Source organism: Pinus tabuliformis, chromosome 1_1, assembly GCF_031772625.1.
Source record: "Pinus tabuliformis cultivar Carrire ecotype Pingquan chromosome 1_1, CPIR1, whole genome shotgun sequence".
In the NCBI taxonomy this organism is placed as follows: Eukaryota; Viridiplantae; Streptophyta; class Pinopsida; order Pinales; family Pinaceae; genus Pinus; species Pinus tabuliformis.
Genome location: NC_142297.1, coordinates 955,945,284 through 955,965,803, shown reverse-complemented (window position 1 = coordinate 955,965,803; position 20,520 = coordinate 955,945,284). Strand labels below are relative to the sequence as shown.

Below are 20,520 nucleotides of genomic sequence, written 5' to 3'. Positions count from 1 at the left end.
ATGGTTATCTTGAATAGTTATTGGCCTAAGATTATTGACAATTATCATTGGAATATCTTGAGTACTCGTGATTGGCATCTTGTGTTGATAATCATTGGCTAATTGTTAAGTGAATAAGTTCTCTAATTTCTTTTAATCTCTATCATTGGTTAAGCCATAGTATTCAAAACCGTTCCGGTCTGACCGGTTACCGGCCTAACCGGCCGGTTAGGAGGCTCACCGGTCAGAACCGGTGAAAAAACCCGGTCAGCACCCCTATTTGCCCAGATTTTTGACCTAACCGGTCAAAACCGGCCGGTTTAGGTCCTAACCGGCCGGTTTTTTGCTAACCGGCCGGTTCCGTCCTAAACCGGCCGGTTTAGGGACAGGCCGCCGGTAAAGGTAAAAAGCGGCGGGTTTATGGCAGCTGAGGGCGGTTTAGGGTTTTTGGGGGTGAGGGAAAGGGATTTTCCCTCCAAAAAGACCCTCACAATTGCTATAAGACACCCCTCTCACCCTCATTTGTCTCACACAACTGATTTGGAGTGTTTGTGAGTGTTTGTGAGTTTGTTTGTGAGCTTGGAGAGTGTGGAGTTTTTGCTGAAGTAGTCATCTTGGAGTTGGAGTTGGAGCTATTTTGGAGATAGTGTGTAGCTGTCAGTGGAGTTGCCATCATCAAGAGGAGGCTAAGGGAGCTACTTTGCATTTCCAGGTAAGGATTTGCACTTGATAATTCCTCATTTGGGTCTGCTGTCCATGAATTAATTTTTTTGTGCTATAAACTTCTCATTTCAATGATCTATCATCTATGCTATGCTAAGCCTATGAACTCTCTAGCTCTATGCTATCAAATTTTTTAGCTTGCATGTGCATTTTTTTTCCTACATTTATCATTGGTTTTCCATGTTCCTTAGCTGCAATTTTTTTTTTAAATGGCAGATTTCTTTGCAAATTGTTATTATTTCAAGCAAACATGGCTCCAAAAGGAAAGGACAGTGCATGGGTTCATTGTGATGTAATTGATGGAAAAATGATATGCAAATTATGCCATAAATCTATTGGAGGTGGGGGTATTCTTAGGTTGAAACAACACTTGGCTGGGGTAAGAGGCCAAGTAAAGCCATGTGATGCACCAAAAGAACTGTTAGGTCCTATTAGGGCAGAATACATTGCCAAGCTTGAAAAATTTTATGAGGATAAGGCTAGGGAGAAGGCCATCCAAGATGAAATTGCAAGGAAGAGGGAATTATTAGAAGCCATGAAAGAGAGTGGGTATGATGATTATGAGATTCAAGACTCCACTTCTATCCCTTCCACCAATGACCCCTTTCACTATGTTCATCCTTCTGTTGGAGTTGGCCAACCATCAAGAGGACCAAAGAGACAAAACATCCAAAGTTATTTCTCATCTTCTGCCACCATTGCTTCTTCTAAATCTAATCCCACAGCCACTTCCTCCCAGCCAAGTTCTCAACCCACTTTGGATCAGCATTGGAAAAAACAATGCAAAGAAACTTCTCACCAATACATTGCTAGATGGTGGTATGATTCAGATATCCCATTTAATGCTTCTCGCTCACCTTATTACCAAGCTATGTGGGACTCTGTTATAGCTGCAGGAAAGGGCTTCAAAGGCCCTAGTATGCATGACTTGAGGGGAGCTCTTTTGCAAAAAGAGATATCTTCCATTGATGAGTATTTGACTGAGTTTAGAGAGTCATGGGTCAAAACAGGTTGTTCCATTATGTCAGATGGATGGACCGATGGAAAGAACCGCACTATCATTAATTTCCTTGTTTCTTGCCCTCAAGGAACCATGTTTTTTAAATCAGTTGATGCATCTGATAGGGTAAAGGATGCAAGCCTTCTATTTGAGCTTTTGGATAACATTATTCAGGAAGTTGGGGAGCAGCATGTTGTGCAGGTCATCACTGATAATGCCTCAAACTATGTTCTTGCTGGAAAGATGCTTGAGGCCAAATATAAGACCATATTTTGGACTCCATGTGCTGCACATTGCATAGACCTCATGCTTGAGGATATAGGCAAGGTGGAGTGGGTAAAAAACACTGTAGAGCATGCCAAGTGCATTACAAAATACATTTACAACCACTCATGGGTATTGAGCCTAATGAGGAAACACACTGGAGGCAAAGAGCTTGTTAGGCCTGCAATTACGAGATTTGCAACTCACTTCCTCACGTTGCAATGTCTCAATGGTCAACATAGAAACTTGCAGAAAATGTTTTCCTCTGATGAATGGTCTGAATCTCGGTGGGCTCGTAGACCAGATGGAAAAGACACCAAAAAGAAAGTGTTAGACACTTATTTTTGGAAAAGGTCTGTAGAGCTTGTGAAAATTACCGAGCCCCTTGTTAAGGTGCTAAGGTTGGTGGATGGGGAAAGATTGGCCATGGGCTACATTTATGAAGCTATGGATCAGGCAAAGGAGCAGATACGGGCAGCTTACAATGACAGGTTAGCTAAATATGGCCGTATATGGGAGATCATTGATAACAGATGGAACAATCAACTCCATCGTCCTATACATGCAGCCGGGTATTTTTTGAACCCAAGGTATCACTATAAAAATCGGCTAGGAGATCAGCATGATGGGGAGGTCAGAGCTGGATTGATTGATTGCTTGGAGCGCATGGTCCCTAACCATGTAGACCAGTTGGATATACATAGACAGCTTACTATTTTCAATCAAGCAAGTGGTACTTTTGGCAAAAACTTGGCAAAGATGGCAAGAGATGTGGACCAACCAGGTAAGCAATTCCAATTTCCATTTTGTTTTTCATTTCAAGCTAAAATTGTTTACGTTCTTTACAATTCAAATTATAAACTAAGTTACTAATTATTGTCTTTTTCTTTGCAGCACATTGGTGGGAGTCATTTGGTGGCCAGTGTCCTCAATTGCAAAGGTTTGCAATTAGAGTCCTCAGTCAAACTTGCAGTGCTTCAGGTTGTGAGCGCAATTGGTCTGTTTTTGAGCGCATACACACGAAGAAGAGAAACCGTTTGGAACAAAAACGGTTAAATGATCTTGTTTTTGTGCAATACAACCTTCGACTGAGGAGGAACCAAATGATGAGCAAATCACCTGATCTAGATCCCATTGTGTTGGACGATATTGATCCAACATCAGAATGGGTGGAGGAGACTGAAGATCCTGTGTTTGAGGCTGATTTTGATATCGACATGGCTTTAGCGGAGGATGAGGCAGATTATGTGGCGGCATCAGAACCAGGATCAGTAGCGGCATCAAGGAAAGGCAAGGAACCAATGGAAGGCACTAGTCGTGCAGGTCGACAAACTCGTGCTTCCACTAGGTCCACTTCTATTGTCATTGGTGGCATTGATACTGATGTTGCAGATGAGGCAGAGGCATCCTCAGACTCTGAACCAGATGATGTCTATGTAGCTCCTGATGATGATCATGTGTCTAGTAGTGGTGATGATCTTGATGATTGATCATGTGTACACTGTAGACTTGTAGTAGGCCAATGGCCTCATAGCTTGCAGCATGGTTTTTGGACTCTATAGGCCATTTAGAGCCTCATTTCCTATGTATTTTGCTATTTTGTCGATGATATGTATTGCACTCGGTGCCATTTTGATATATTCACCTTTGCATGGTATATAAATGAGCAAACTTTGCATATTTTGTCTCTATTGGCTTGGAATCATGGTTTTACATCTTAAAAATAGTTTTTTTTCATTAAAAATTAATTATTTAATGTATTTTTTAAAAACCGGTTCGTTTAGACCAAACCAGTCCCGGTTAGACCGGTTCCGGTCGGTAAACCGGTTAGCTAGGTGGACCGGTTCGGTCACCGGTTCCGGTTTTAAAAACATTGGGTTAAGCATCTTGTGGATTGGTATATTGTTTAACATTGCCTCTAAGTAAATTGGCACATTCTTGGTTGTAAGATTGTTTTAATATCTCATTATTAAGTACTCTTGTCATAAGAATCTAATCATAACTTAAGTACTTAAACGACTAAACAATCTCAACTTAAGACTCACTCAGATCCTTTGCATAAACATTTTAAGGCTAGTTGCATTAATAACCTACCTCCAAGCATAAGCTTGGTTGATAGACTTCTAGTGCCACCCTTTTCATCTAGCTTGAGGGGTTTAGCAACTCTTCGGTGGTTAACACGATGACCTTGCAGTCGTCAGAGCCACAGTCTCTGCAGCGCCGAAGGCATCGGGTGATAGGAGCCTAACATAAGCTATCATTAATCAAGCCTTTGCTTGCTTCCTGTTACTCTCCTTCCCACAACCTACCTTGGAGCTTAGCTTCAAAACAGTTAAGGGAAGGTTATACTTGGATTAGGCATATAACTAAAAATAACCAAGATCCTTGCATCACACCTAGGTCTTAGGATTTGCATTGCATATAGGTTAGTGAAGCATTTAAGCAGCGGTTGTTCATTCGGTTACTTGGTCTTAATTTGATAAGCAAGAGTTTTGACTCCATAAGACACTGGTCTCATATTTGAATCTAATCCTTAAGATCTTGCTAAATTTAACCAAGTAGCTAGGACCCCAATTGTGTCTCTCGAACTAGTTGGTTACCAACTTATCCATCGCCTTCACATTTTCATAGGGACTACCCCCCATAACTTGTTGTTGGGAGACAACTACAACGGAGAGGTCGGGATCAGAGTGATAACCCTCGACCCGAGTCTTTGTCGCAGTCCCTGTATAATCTGAGCGACAACAGGCCCCACTTTTTCAAAGATTTGAAATGGCCCACAAAACTGTGGTGCCAAATTGGCACAAGACCTAATTCTTAAGGAAAATTTTGTTGGTCTAATGCAGAGATACACATGATCTCCCATTTGAAATTCCTTATGCATCCTCTGCTGGTTTGCATAACTTTTATGCTTGTCTTGAGCCATTTTCAATTGTTGCTTGATAGTAATTGTCTCCTGTTCCAACTCTTTCAACATGTTAGGTCCGATAAGCACCTTGTTCATTGGATCATTCCGACTTATAGGAGTGTTTCATTTCCTACTATATAGAGCCTCAAATGGACTCATATTTAATGACCCTTGGTACCCATTGTTATAGTGAAACTCCAAGAAAGGAAGAAATTCTTCCCACCTCCTTGGTTGATGCATGACATACATTATTAACATGCCTTCTAGCACTCTATTTACCCTTTTAGTCTACCCATTTCTCTGAGCGCCGAAGGCATCGGGTGATAGGAGCCTAACATAAGCTATCATTAATCAAGCCTTTGCTTGCTTCCTGTTACTCTCCTTCCCACAACCTACCTTGGAGCTTAGCTTCAAAACAGTTAAGGGAAGGTTATACTTGGATTAGGCATATAACTAAAAATAACCAAGATCCTTGCATCACACCTAGGTCTTAGGATTTGCATTGCATATAGGTTAGTGAAGCATTTAAGCAGCGGTTGTCCATTCGGTTACTTGTTCTTAATTTGATAAGCAAGAGTTTTGACTCCATAAGACACTGGTCTCATATTTGAATCTAATCGTTAAGATCTTGCTAAATTTAACCAAGTAGCTAGGCCCCCCAATTGTGTCTCTCGGACTAGTTGGTTACCAACTTATCCATCGCCTTCACATTTCCATACGGACTACCCCCCATAACCTGTTGTTGGGAGACAACTACAACGGAGAGGTCGGGATCAGAGTGATAACCCTCGACCCGAGTCTTTGTCGCAGTCCCTGTACAATCTGAGCGACAACAGGCCCCACTTTTTCAAAGATTTGAAATGGCCCACAAAACTGTGGTGCCAAATTGGCACAAGACCTAATTCTTAAGGAAATTTTCGTTGGTCTAATGCAGAGATACACATGATCTCCCATTTGAAATTCCTTATGCATCCTCTGCTGGTTTGCATAACTTTTATGCTTGTCTTGAGCCATTTTCAATTGTTGCTTGATAGTAATTGTCTCCTGTTCCAACTCTTTCAACATGTTAGGTCCGATAAGCACCTTGTTCATTGGATCATTCCAACTTATAGGAGTGTTTCATTTCCTGCTATATAGAGCCTCAAATGGACTCATATTTAATGACCCTTGGTACCCATTGTTATAGTGAAACTCCAAGAAAGGAAGAAATTCTTCCCACCTCCTTGCCTGATGCATGACATACATTATTAACATGCCTTCTAGCACTCTGTTTACCCTTTTAGTCTACCCATTTGTCTGAGGATGGTATGATGTACTGAATGCTAATTCTATCCCCAAACCAGCAAATAGTGTCTTCCAAAACTTGGATGTAAAATTAGCATCCCAATCCGAAACTATCTTCTTGGGTACACCATGTAATCTCATAATCTCCTTTATAAAAATCTTGGCAAGGTCACTTGCCTTATTAGTGGATTTAATAGTAATAAAGTGAGCCACCTTGCTCAACTTATCAACCACCACCATTATGGCATCATGTTGCCTAGTTGTCTTTGGTAGTCCAGTAATGAAGTCCATTGAGATGACTTCCCACTTCCACTCTGGAATGAGGATTGGTTGTAGTAATCTCGTTAGGTGCTTACATTCCACCTTTACCTGCTGGCATTCTAAGCACTTCGCTATGTACCCGACCGCCTCCTTTTTCATGCCTAGCCAATAGCATGTCTTTTTTTATAGCTTTTATCATCTTTTGATAACTAGGATGACCAAAATATGGTCTTTTATGATGCTTATACAAAATGAGCATCTTCAAGTCGCTCACACGAGGTATATACCACCTGGTTTTGAGCTTTAGTAGTCCCTCCTCCATGAGAGAACAATTCTTGCATAGTGCCCCCTTTAGGCTCTTGCTGTAAGTGCTCTTTTATGAGCCAATAGTGTTCACCTTGCTGCTCAACCTCTTTAATCTGTTCTTGAATGTTAAATTCACAAGAACTTACAACTGCTACATGACCTATCTATAGCCTTTCGCTGAGTGCATCAACTACCTTATTCTCCTTGTCTTTGATTTATTTGATTTCAAAATCAAATTCACTAATCAAGGCCAACCCTCTTGCTTCTTTGGCATTTAGCTTAGGCTGATCAAACAAGTATTTTAGCCCTCCATGGTCTGTAACCAATACAACTTTTCTTTCAAGGAGGTAATTTCTCCACATCTTTATTGCGTGGATTATCGCTGCCAACTCTAGATCATGAGTAACATAGTTCCACTCATGTTCATTTAGTTTTCTAAACTCATAGTAGACCACCTACCCATCTTGCATCAGGACTCCATCGAGCCCTTCCTTGTGTTGATTTGAGGTAGCATCGGATGTGCTTTAAGCCTCAAATTTTGCAGGGAGGCTTGGGCACATGTATTCCAAATAACCCAGAAAGCATTTTGGGAAATTCCACCCAGAAACAATTTTATTAAAATAATTAATATTTTTTAATGGGATCCTAAGTCTAAACTTAGGAAATTAAAAATATTAATGGGTATTAATCTAATTGTGGGTGTAACTTCTAGAAGAAGACAAGGATCAAGCTAAAATGATCTTAGCCATTGATTAGCTTTTAATCTAGGCCGTTGAATGTCAACGAGAAGATTATTTAAGGGAGCTTGAGGGTCATTTGGAAAACACACCGAGAGATCAAGAGATCGAATTTTTGAAGTGAGAAGTTCTCAGGAGGAAATTCTGATCGAGGAGATTTCTTGTAGTTGAGGGGCAGGGATAGCATCCAGAGAGAGAGATTTTCTTAGTTGGAGAATCATCAACAGAGAGGCAGAGAGTGATCCAACAGCTCTCACGTAGAGGCTGACGCAGGGCCACGCAGAGGCAGCGCAAAGGGTGAGAGAGAGTCCGAGATTTTGCTGGGCAAAGTCAGTTTCAGAAGTCGAGAACCAGGGTGTGAGACCGGGAGGCTGAGAGCAGAGACTTCGGGCAACAAATCAATCAACTGGTTGGGTGACGTAGTGCCTAGAGAGGTTGACGCAGGCACTGAGTGAGGACTGCGCAGAGGCAACGTAAGGCCTGCCAGAGGCACCTCATCCAGTGTCTGGATCAACCAAGAGTTTTCTCAGTGATTGTGTGAGGTAATCTCATAAATATTTCTGCCAATATTTCTCTCTATAACTGAATAACCTGAGAGGTATTCAGAGATGTATTCAGAATTTGCTACTGCGTAATAATAATAAACCCGCAAATCTGCTGCATCGGTTTTCCCGCATTGGGTTTTTCTAGGGACATTTGTCCAAAAATAACAGTGTCATTTGTGTTGTATTTTCTTTCTTGCTCAGTCTCTTGTTTCCGCATAATATTTTGTTAGTTTAATGGGGTTCCTAAGTTTAAACTTAGGAAAATTAAAATATTAATGGGTATTAATCAAAATATGGGTGAGAATGATTTAGAAGGCGGAGCAAGTCATGTTTTAATCTTAGTCGTTGATTAGAGACTTAATCTCAGCCATTGAAGTCTCAACAGGAAAAGTATAAGGAGGCTTGGGGTTCAGTTAGAAAAACACACAGAGAGATTGAGGAAATCGATTTTCTGAGGTGAGAAGTTCTTAGGAGGAAAATCGATTGGGGTGATCTTACAGCAGAGGGGCAGTGAGATTCTGGAAGAAGGACTTTCTGGAGAATACAAGGCAGAGAAAGGACAGAAGACATCCAGAGGAGGGCTGACGCCGGCCTACGAGTGCTAACGCGGAGGTAGCGCAGTCAGTGAGTGGAAGTCGAGTTTCTGCAGAGGAAATTCGAAGTTCAGGCGCCGGAAGCCAGGGTGTGAGACTAGAGGCAAGAAAGTCAAATTCTTAGCCAGCAAAAGATCCAAAGCAGAGAGGCAGCGTAATACCCAAGAGGGGTGATGCAGAAGCTGCCCAGGGTGATGCAATTTGACACAGAGGCCATTAGAAGGTGACGTAGAGCCTCCCAGAGCTGAGGATTAGTCACTGATTCTCCAGTGATAGGGTGAGATTATTTCACCAGTCTTTTGTCCAGTATTTTCTCTGTAAAGGATTGCTAGTTGAAGCATCCTAGATTTGTATTTAGAATTTTCTCCTGCATAATAATAAACCCTCAGAGCTGCTGCACCGTTTTCCCGCATTGGGTTTTTCCGGGGACTATTTTGTCCAAAAATAACTGTGTCCTATGTATGTTGTTCTTTGCTCAATTTCCTTGTTTCATGCAAATCAAATTTAAGTAGCATAGGCTACAAAAGTAATTTGCTTTAGTATTCAGAAGAATAACTTGATGAATGTAATTAAAATCAAGTAGGTGAAGTAGATTCAGATTTGCTGCGGTAGGGGTTCCTTGAGGATTAGGATTTTTCACATGGTATCAGAGCATTGATTTTGAAACAGGAAGAGTAGATCCAACACTGAGCAGAGAGGCCAAAAGCTGCACTTGGCAGCAATTCAAATCCCCTTGAAGGGATTGCGCAGTCCTTGCCAGGAAGCAGAGATTCCGAGGAAATCTCTCTCTAAGAGAGTCGACAGAGAGGTACGATTTCCAGTTCATGAGTTTGTAGAGGCAAAGGGAGTGACACAGAGCCTCAACGCAGTGCTTAGAGGGCACAGTTTCTGCTAGGGTAGAAACTCCGTTGGAAAAGAGCGAAGACACATAGAAGGGGAATTTTTTCCTTAAAGAACTTTTTGCCAAAAGTTTGAGTTTCTCACTTGCCGAGTAGCAGTGACTAGAGGAGTCGATTCGACAGTTGGGTGAGATGGCATCGCATGGGCTCAGAGATCAGGACAGGTTGGAAGGAGCTTCCAACTATGTCATATGGAAGACCAAAATCTTAGTTGTTCTGGAGGAATACGATCTCGAAGCGTATGTCAAAAGTGCTGTGGTTGTTCCTGTTGACAATGATCAAAGGAAGAACTACAATGCCGAGCAGGGGAAGGCGAAGAGGCTCATTCTTGATGGACTTCGAGATCATGTGGTCTCACACTTGTAGGATACAACCCAAGAGACGTGGGAAGCCTTGTCTTCACTGTATGAAGGCTCTTTCGAACAACAAAAGATATACCTAGAACAGAAGTTGTAGCGGACATTGATGCAAAAGGGAGAAGGAGTTAACTCCTATCTTCAACGTCTTCAGGACACCAGAGACCAGCTTGCTGCAGTGGGGTCCACTCCTCAGTCTACCGCAATGGTAAGGATAACCCTGAATGGAGTCTCGGATGAATGGTAAGTCTTTGTCCAAAGCATATTGGGTAGGGAAAGACTACCTTCATGGGAGGAGATGTGGGCAACCCTTCAACAGGAGGAATTAAGGAGGGACCTAGTTAAGGTCAACCTCAATGGCAGTAGTGGGAGTGGCACGAAGACCAAGGAGGAGGAGGAGAACGCAACTCTAGCATCAAAGGGACAGCAGAAGCCGAAGCAGAAGAAGGACATTTCGAAGGTGAAATGTTTCAGATGTGGCGAGATGGGCCACTTTGCATCCCAGTGTCCTTTGAAGCAAAAGGATAAGGATGAGAAACATGATCCTAAGGCTGCTTCAGCAAAGATTGACGAAGATGAGTTTGCCATGAGTGCCCACGCATCTCCAGGAGGGAAATGGGGCAATATTGAGTTGTAGTCGGGAGGACTACATGTGGGCAGGATCCTTGAGGAGTCCACCTCTTGGATCAATTCCTTGCTATGGGAGCTCGAGATTCAACAGTAGCGAGATGGAATTAGTGTCAGATGATGCAGTGGATTGTTTGGAGAGACAATTGCAGTAGCCGGAGACTAGAGACTGATCAGCGCAGAGCAAGGTTGGCAGCAGTGCAGAAGTCAGCAGCAGCGTAGAAGCTTCAGAGGGTCAGAGACTAGAGCAGTCAGATTTGAACATTCATGGTATTCTACTGAATAGAGTGAAGTTCAATTAATTTTGGATATTTTTCAATTACTTCTCTTAGCAACTGAGTTGCAGTACGAATGTAGTGTTAGTAGTGGCATTGCTAGCAACATAGCAGATGCAACGTTTGAGAGGGAGCTGTAGAATAGATGCAGCAATGGCAGTGGAAGTGTCATGGGCAACAGTACAGTAGCAGCAGTGACACAGTGTTGGTGGCAACAACAGTGCGGAAAGGAGATGCTTCAGAGACGGAGCAACATGCAGTTGGACATTGTTGCTAAAGCACTTTACTTGCTAAGAGGGAGTGTTAGTTTTTGGTGGCATCAGAAGTGCTCTAGCTTTGAAAATTGGCGGAGAGGCTAAGGCACATGCGTTCTAAAGAACCCATAAACTGTTTGGTGAAATTCCACCCGAATTGTATTTTATTATAATAATTAATATTTTAATGAGGTTCCTAAGTCTAAACTTAGGAAAATTAAAATATTAATGGGTGTTAATCAAAATATGGGTGAGAATGATCTAGAAGGCGGATCAAGTCAAGTTTTAATCTTAGCCGTTGATTAGAGACTTAATCTCGGCTGTTGAAGTCTCAACAGGAAAAGTATAAGAAGGAGGCTTGGGGTTCATTTAGAAACACAGAGAGATTGAGGAAATCGATTTTCTGAGGTGAGAAGTTCTCAGGAGGAAAATCGATTGGGGAGATCTTGCAGCAGAGGGGTAGTGAGATTCCGGGAGGAGGACTTTCCGAAGAATACAAGGCAGAGAAAGGACAGAAGACGTCTAGAGGAGGGTTGACGCCGGCCTACGCAGAGGAACGCAGTTAGTGATGGGAAGTCGAGTTTCTGCAGAGGGAATTCGAAGTTCAGGTGTCAGAAGCCAGGGTGTGAGATTGGAGGCAAAAAAGTCGAATTCTTCGCCAACAGAAGATCTAATGCAGAGAGGCAGCGTAATGCCCAGGAGGTGTGACGCAGTTTGGTATAGAGGCCATCAGAAGGTGACGCAGAGTCTCCCAGAGCTGAGGATTAGTCATTGATTCTCCAGTGATAGGGTGAGATTATTTCACTAGTCGTTTGTCCAGTGTTTTCTCTGTAAAGGATTGCTAGTTGAAGCATCGTAGATTTGTATTCAGAATTTTCTCCAGCATAATAATAAACCCTTAGAGATGCTGCACCTGTTTTCTCACATTGGGTTTTTCTAGGGACTATTTTGTCCAAAAATAACTATGTCCTATGTATCTTGTTCTTTGCTCAGTTTCCTTGTTTCATGCAAATCAAATTTAAGTAGTGTAGGCTGCAGAAGTAATTTGCTTCAGTATTCAGAGGAATAACTTGATGAATGTAATTAAAATCAAGTAGGTGAAGTAGATTCAGATTTGCTGCAGTAGGGGTTCCTTGAGGATTTGGAATTTTCACATGGTATAGAGCATCGATTTTGAAACAGGAAGAGCAGATCTAGCGCTGAGCAGAGAGGCCAAAAGTTGCACTTGGCAGCGATTCAAATCCCCTTGAAGGCATTGCGCAGTCCTTGCCGGGAAGCAGAGAATTCGAGGAAATCTCCTCTGAGAGAGTCAAAAGGGAGGTACGATTTCAAGTTTGTGAGTTTGCAGAGGCAGAGGGAGTGACACAAAGCCTTAGCGCATTGCTCAGAGGGCACAGTTTTTGCGGGGGCAGAAATACGTTGGAAAAGAGTGAAGACACATTCCTCAGAGAACTTTTTGCCAAAAATTCGAATTTCTCACTTGCCGGGTGGCAGTACTGAGCAGTGACTAGAGGAGTCGATTCGACAGTTCGGTGAGATGGCATCACATGGGCTTAGAGATCAGGACAGGTTGGAAGGAGCTTCCAACTATGTCATATGGAAGACCAAAATCTTAGTTGTTGTGAAGGAATACGATCTCAAAGCGTACATCAAAAGTGTTGTGGTTGTTCCTGTTGACAATGATCAAAGGAAGAAGTACAAGGCCGAGCATGGGAAGGCAAAGAGGCTCATTCTCGATGGAGTTCGAGATCATGTAGTCTCACACTTGCAGGGCAAGGATACAACCCTAGAGATGTGGGAAGCCTTGTATTTACTGTATGAAGGCTCTTCCGAACAACGAAAGATGTACCTAGAACAAAAGTTGCGGCGGACATTGATGCAGAAGGGAGAAAGAGTTAACTCCTATCTTCAATGTCTTAAGGACACCAAAGACCAACTTGCTGCAGTGGGGTCCAATCCTCAGTCTACTGCAATGGTAAGGATAGCCCTGAATGGAGTCTTGGATGAATGGCAAGTCTTCGTCCAAAGCATATTGGGCAGGGAAAGACTACCTTCATGGGAGGAGATGTGGGCAGCCCTTCAACAGGAGGAATTAAGGAGGGACCTAGTTAAGGTCAACCTTAATGGCAACAGTGGGAGTGGCACGAAGACCAAGGAGGAGGAGGAGAACACAATTCTAACATCAAAGGGAGAGGAGAAGCCGAAGCGGAAGAAGTACATTTCGAAGGTGAAATGTTTCAAATGTGGTGAGATGGGCCACTTTGCATCCGAGTGTCCTTTGAAGCAAAAAGATAAGGATGAGAAACATGATCCTAAGGCTACTTCAACAAAGATTGACGAAGATGAGTTTGCCATGAGTGCCCACGCATCTCCAGGAGGGAGATGGGGCGATATTGAGTTGTAGTCGGGAGGACTGCATGTGGGCAGGATCCTTGAGGAGTCCACCTCTTGGATCATTTCCTTGCTACGGGAGCTTGAGATTCAACAATAGTGAGATGGAATTAGTGTCAGATGATGCAGTGGATTGTTTGGAGAGACAATTGCAGTAGCTGTAGACTAGAGACTGATCAGAGCAGAGCAAGGTTGGCAGTAGTGCAGAAGTCAGCAACAGCGTAGAAGATTCAGAGGGTCAGAGACTAGAGCAGTCAGATTCGAACATTAATGGTGTTCTGCTGAACACAATTAAGTTCAGTTAATTTTGGATGTTTTTCAGTTGCTTCTCTTAGCAATTGAGTTGCAGTACAAATGTAGTGTTAGCAGTGGCAGTGCTAGCAACATAGCAGATGCAGCGTTTGAGAGGGAGTTGTAGTACAGATGTAGTTGTGGCAGTGGTAGTGTCATGGGTAGCAGTACATTAGCAGCAGCAACACAGTGTTGGTGGCAGCAACAATGTGGAAAGGAGATGCTTCAGAGACAAAGCAACATGCAGTTGGACATTGTTGCTAGAGCACTTTCCTCGCTAAGAGGGAGTGTTAGTTTTTGGTAGTATCGGAAGTGCTCTAGCCTTGAAAATTGGTGGAGAGGCCAAGGCACATGAGTTCTAAAGAACCCATAAACTGTTTGGTGAAATTCCACCCGGATTGTATTTTATTAAAATAATTAATATTTTAATGGGGTTCCTAAGTCTAAACTTAGGAAAATTAAAATATTAATGGGTATTAATCAAAATATGGGTGAGAATGATCTAGAAGGCAGATCGAGTCAAGTTTTAATCTTAGCCGTTGATTAGAGACTTAATCTCGGCCGTTGAAGTCTCAACAGGAAATGTATAAGAAGGAGGCTTGGGGTTCATTTAGAAACACACAGAGTGATTGAGGAAATCGATTTTCTGAGGCGAGAAGTTCTTAGGAGGAAAATTGATTGGGGAGATCTTGCAGTAGAGGGGTAGTGAGATTCTAGGAGAAGGACTTTCTGGAGAATACGAGGCAGAGAAATGACAGAAGACGTCTAGAGGAGGGCTGACACTGGCTTATGCAGTGTTGACGCAGAGGCAGCGCAGTTAGTGAGGGGAAGTCGAGTTTCTGTAGAGGGAATTCGAAGTTCAGGTGTTGGAAGCTAGGGTGTGAGACTGGAGGCAAGAAAGTCGAATTCTTAGCCAGCAGAAGATCCAAAGCAGAGAGGCAACATAATACCTAGGAAGGGTGACACACCCAGGGAGACGTAGTTTGACGCAGAGGCCATCAAAAGGTGATGTAGAGTCTCCCAGAGCTAAGGATCAGTCACTGATTCTCTAGTGACAGGGTGAGATTATTTCACCAGTCTTTTGTCAGTATTTTCTTTTTAAAAGATTGCTAGTTGAAGCATCCTAGATTTGTATTCGTAATTTTCTCCTGCGTAATCATAAACCCTCAGAGCTGCTGCATCGGTTTTCCCGCATTGGGTTTTTCCGGGGACTATTTTGTCCAAAAGTAACTGTGTCCTATGTATCTTGTTCTTTGCTAAGTTTCCTTGTTTCATGCAAATAAAATTTAAGTAGTGTAGGCTGCAGAAGTAATTTGCTTCAGTGTTTAGAAGAATAACTTGATGAATGTAATTAAAATCAAGTAGGTGAAGTAGATTCAGATTTGCTGCAGTAGGGGTTCTTTGAGGATTAGGAATTTTCACATATTTAATTAAGTGAAGGCTGCAGTGTATGTATTACGATGTTTTCCGTAGGAAACTGCAAGTAATTTGTTTAAAGGAATTTAACAAATAGGAGTAATATCATCAGTCGCTGCAGTAGGAATTTGGGTTGAGGAATCTTCACACCTTGCATGCATATGTGCACACCACAAAGTCCTTTTCTAGGTTTGCGATCCTCAAGATCGGTGCATGTGTGAGCCAATACTTCAGTTACTTAAATCTGTCTCGACATTTTGGAGTCCATTGAAACTTTGCTCCTTTCTTTTGTAGTGCTGTGATTGGATGCCCTATTTTTGAAAAATTTGAAATAAATCTCTGATAGTAACTGGCTAACCCCATGAAAGAGTTTACTTTAGACACATTTTGAGGAGTAAGCCATTCCATGACTGCCTTAATATTCTCTGGATCTACTGCCACTCCTTCCTTCGAGACGATGTGTCCCAAATACTGAATTTGGGATGGAAAGATTTCACATTTGCTGATTTTGGCGTAGAGCTTGTGCTCTCATAGCAATTATAGCATTGCTGCCAGATGTTCCTCATGCTCCTCGGTTTTGGAATGCACCAAAATAACATCAACGAAAACGAGCACAAATTTATCCAAATATGGACTTGAAACATTGTTCATCAAGCACATAAATGTTGTTGGGGCGTTTGTGAGCCCAAACGACACAACTATATGTGAAAAATTCTAAAATAGAAATCCTACTGCAGTGATTAATATGATTTCTTCTACTTATCACCTCATAAATAAGTTATCTACTATATTCTTACGGCAAATATCGAAACATATTCTACTGCAGCCTTCACAATTAAAACATTGTAGAAAGTAAATGTAAGTAAAACATATACAAACACAATGACACAATTATTTTTGGACAATTATCCCCGAGAAAAACCCAATGCAGGAAAACCGGTGCAGTAGGTGGGGGTTTTATTATTCTTCAGCAAAAATCATCATGTACAAATTACACCCAGTAGTATAGAACAATGCATTCTGAGAAAAATTTGCAGACGTTCTTGAACAAGTATCTGACCCAAAAGAGAGGTTCCTCCACCCTCTGCGTCTCTCTTGCTTGCCCAACGTCACTTTCTCTAGCCTCTGGACTGGCCTGCGCAATGCCTGCATCACTCAAGCTAGCTGCCTCTCCTAGCGTCAATCTGCCTAGCGCTGTCCCTTCTACTGCTCTGCGTCTTCGTCTCTGTCTCCCTGACTGATGCTGAACCCTCTCTGTCTCTCCTCCACCTGCAACTCTCCCTCTGAATCAATTCTCTTGCCAAACTTCGACCAGTGAGAAAAATGATTCTACTTGGGAAACTGAGTGTCTACCTAGTGTTTTTTCCAAATGACCCTCAAGCCCCTTCTTATATCTTCCTGTTGGGCAACCAACGACCTAGGTTAAATCACAATCAAAAGCTTAGATCGTTTTGGCTTGATCTGTGGCTTTTTCTAGAAGTTTCACCCCTGATTAGAGTAATACCCATTAATATTTTATTTTTCCTAAGTTTAGACTTAGGAACCCCATTATAAATATTAATTATTTTAATAAAATCACTTATGGGTGGAATTTCCCAAAACGCTTTTCGGTTTTTTGGAATACATGTGCTCAAGCCTCCCTGCAAAATTTGAGGCCTAGAGTACATCCGATGCTACCCTAAACCGACACTCCCTCTTAGCGAGGAATTTGCTCTAGCAATATAATGCTACTGCATACTGCTATGACTTTGAAGCATCGTCTTCTGTGCTGCTGATATTTGACATGCTGTCCACCAATTACTACTGTTGCTGCAATTGTACTGCTGCCTTTGACACTGCCACTGCCAATGCTACATCTGTACTACAACTCCCTCTGAATTGCTGCATCTGTGCTACTGTTGGCACTGCCACTGCCAATTGTCCCTGCGCTGCAACCTGTCGCCGCTACTGAAACGAATTTTCATCCATACCCAGCTGCTTTCTGAACTGAGTAAACTTAGCTCTTCTGAGAGCCTTTGTGAGTATATCGGCCACCTGCTCTCTTGTGGGAACATATTGTAGCTGTACTGCCTCACGCTGAACACAATCTCTGATAAAGTGACAACGAATATCTATATGTTTCGACCGATCATGAAATACTAGATTCTCAGAGAGTTTGATACAACTCTGATTATCGCAGTAAACCTTGGTTGCCTCTATGCTTTTTCTGAATAGGCTCACAAGCAATTTTTTGAGCCATATGGCTTTGCATGTAGCTGTGCTTGTTAATCTAGGTTGTCATTGGTGTCAATATAGCAGTGTTTGTGATGGAAAATTCTTTGATACATGATTGCCCATTGATGCCCATTGATCATAATGCTCATAGTGATGAAAGTTTGATATATGATGATATGATGAGATGGAGGACCCAAGTCAATTGAACAACAATTGAACAACAAATGACGTAGGAGGTTAGTTGAACAACAATTGAACAACAGGAGGTCAATTGAACAGCAATTGAACATCAAATGACGCAGGAGGTCAATTGAACAACAATTGAACAACAGGAGGTCAATTGAACAACAATTGAACAACAAATGATGCAGGAGGTCAATTGAACAACAATTGAACAGCAATTGAACAACAACTGAACAACAATTGAATAGCAAATGATGCAGTAGATCCAGTAAAGCAACAGGAGCAAGAAGCCAAAGAGTAAGATGAAGGGTTTATTGAAAGCCATCAAAGAAGCAAGTTATCGGAGCAAGAGAAGTAGGTTATCGCAAATGACGCAGTAGATCCAGTAAAGCAACAAGAGCAAGAAGCCAAAGAGTAAGATGAAGAGTTTATTGAAAGCCAACAAAGAAGCAAGTCATCGGAACAAGAGAAGCAGGTTATCAAATATGCCCAAGGGTTAGTGTTATTGAAAGAACAAAGAACAAAGAGCAACAACGATAACAGAGGAGTAAAGAAGAAAATAGGGGAGGAGCATAAACAGAGTTATAGGAGGTCACAGGAAGATAAGCCACAGGAGCAATAGCTATCGGAAGAGCGGAAGAGTGAAGAGAAGTCACAAGAGCAACAAGTATCGGAAGAGCGGAGGTTAGGAGTGTACGGATGTTTTGATCATGGCTGAAGGCCCGCGCTAAATCCTAGCCGTCGATCTCATTTTCAGACGCTTACGTCACAATCAATGGTGAGGGTTAGGCCTATTTTTAACCTGTGTGCTAGTTGAAGACTCGCAGGCCGTAGATTTGATGACCTCGTATATCCAATGGATATCGGGTCATAAAGTGATCGGACGTTAATATCAAAACGGACCCGAACTTTTATAGATCAAGGATTTATAATCCTTATCAGCTCCGTAAGGGCGGTTAAGCGTCACGCAAATTCCCCAGCTGATATCGTTGTGAACCATTGGATCCAGCGCGCCTTGATCAAACAGTGGAGGATCGACGATTGGGTTTGTTGATCGGGTGGATCAACAACCGTCGGATTAATGATGAGATCAATGGTGGAGAATTAATTCGATAAGACTTGGCATGTGGGGACCGCCAAACATTTATTGTAATTCAGCCTCTCTTCCAAATGAACGTGTCTTTTGAGTATTGGTGAACTCAAAGAGACAGAGGAAGCCGAAGATCGGGAAGCGAAAGGTCGAGCGAGCGAAAAAGGAAGCCAAAGGTCGAACGAACAAAAGATCGAGAAGTCGAAAGGTCGAGAAGCGAAAGGTCTAGTAGACGATAAAGGTACAAAAGAAGCCGAAGATCGAGTGAGAATGTAGCTAGCTGTAGGTCCAGTAGGACAAAAGGACGCCGAAGGTCATAGCAGGAAGAAGGAAGCCGAAAGGGCTAGTGGAAGATGAAGATCTGTTTGACCTCGAACCAGCCAAGTAAGATTTCATCAGTCATCAATTGAAGGGAGCAGTAGACAACACTAGCGTTGAAGTATTTGTGAGTTTGTTCCTTGGAAGTAAGATACCACAACAATCACTCCTAAAGTAGTTACTGCGACAATAAGAACAGAGGCTTGAAACAGAGAGTTGTTTTTGTGCAGAGCTTAGTGCAGTTCATTGTAGACACATTGAAGTTGTGTGAAGACTATTGTAGATCATGATGGCTATTTGAAATCATCATGAGGTAACTTTGCAGACTCTGTGTGGGCAATATGAAGAGTTGTGAAGACTCCTTCATATGAAGACAGGTTGTCATTGATGATGTAGCATGAAGACTACAGTGAAGCTGTAGATTGACAAAACACAGTGAAGAAGATTTTGAGAGCAGCATAATACAATCAAAACATGTCTTGACAAAGCAAAACTATAGGGTCGGAGCCCTTGGGGTGGGTGCCTCAGAATTGGAAGGATGAGTGTCCTTGGAGTTGGTGCTCCTAAACACAATGTTGGTGCCTTGAGAAGATAGGGTTGGTGCCCTAGAGGTTGGAGCCTCACAAAAGACCAAGTTGGTGCTTGGAAACAGATTGGAGCCTTATATATATTGTTCCTGATTTATTGTAAAGATTATATTAATAAAATCATTTATTCTTGTTGTTCATTTTGTGTTCTAGATATAAATGATTTAATTGACAAAAAATAACAATTGAAAAGGAACACTGATTCACCCCCCCTCTCAGTATTTCCAACAATTGGTATCAGAGCCAATACCTTCACTCAAGGCCTAACAGCTTGAAGGTTGATCATTAGAACACAAATGGCGAAGCCAAGGAAGAAAATCTCCAATCCTCCTAAAGATGTGTCTCCCTCTACCACTGAAATAGAAGTCAATCAATTTGTGGAGGTTCCATGGTTTAATGGAAACTTTGATATATGGGAGGCAAGAATGAGGAATTTCTTAAAGACTCAAGGCATTGAAGTATGGGAATCAGTAATTACTGATAACATGATGAATGGAGAACCCAAGGAGTATTTTGCAAAAGCAATGAACGCAATCTTGAATGGGCTACCAGATTCTATAAAGAACAATTTAGGAAAATGTTCGCCAACTAAGGGTATATGGGACAAACTTCATGACCTTCACTCAAAAGGAGCATTGACCATGACCACTAGTCAAGAAGATGATGGAAACCAAGAAGGGAATCCAGAACCCATCATAGAAGCTAAAAATGAGAATGATGACATCAAGGCTAAAGAAGACCTAGAAGATGAAGAAGATCTCCTCACTAAACTTATGGCTGCCATGGAAGAGATTATCAATTTGAAAAAGGAAAACGAGGAACTTAATAAGAAAGCACTAGCTGGTGACCAAGACCAAACAAGGAAGAAAGTTGACCTTGTCAAGCTTCAAGTACAAGAAAGGGATGAAGAGCTTGCCAAGCTTAAGAAGGAATTTCATCAAAGCAAAAGAAAGCATCATGAAGAAGTCATATCCATGACAAATCAATTGGATAAAGCAAAGAAATGGGAAGATACCTTG

General features: G+C 42.1%; 2 protein-coding genes across 2 annotated transcripts in view; both read left to right on the top strand.

Annotated features, from left to right (window-relative positions):
* The window catches only part of LOC149217662 (thiamine pyrophosphokinase 1-like), a 293,604-nt gene that overhangs the window by 29,640 nt on the left and 243,444 nt on the right, over window positions 1–20,520 (top strand). The window lies entirely within an intron of this gene.
* LOC149217664 (uncharacterized) lies at window positions 220–3,761 on the top strand. The gene is made up of 2 exons (XM_089391395.1): window positions 220–2,750; window positions 2,861–3,761. The coding sequence occupies exons 1-2, from the start codon at window positions 821–823 to the stop codon at window positions 3,454–3,456; spliced, it is 2,526 nt and encodes an 841-aa protein (XP_089247521.1). The 5' UTR covers window positions 220–820; the 3' UTR covers window positions 3,457–3,761.

Bases quoted from the DNA above. Each gene is read 5' to 3' on its own strand.
- LOC149217664 (XM_089391395.1), top strand. From the start codon at position 821: ATGCTATCAAATTTTTTAGCTTGCATGTGCATTTTTTTTCCTACATTT. The intron at 2,751-2,860 runs GTAAGCAATTCC...TTTTCTTTGCAG, and splicing joins AAGAGATGTGGACCAACCAG to CACATTGGTGGGAGTCATTT.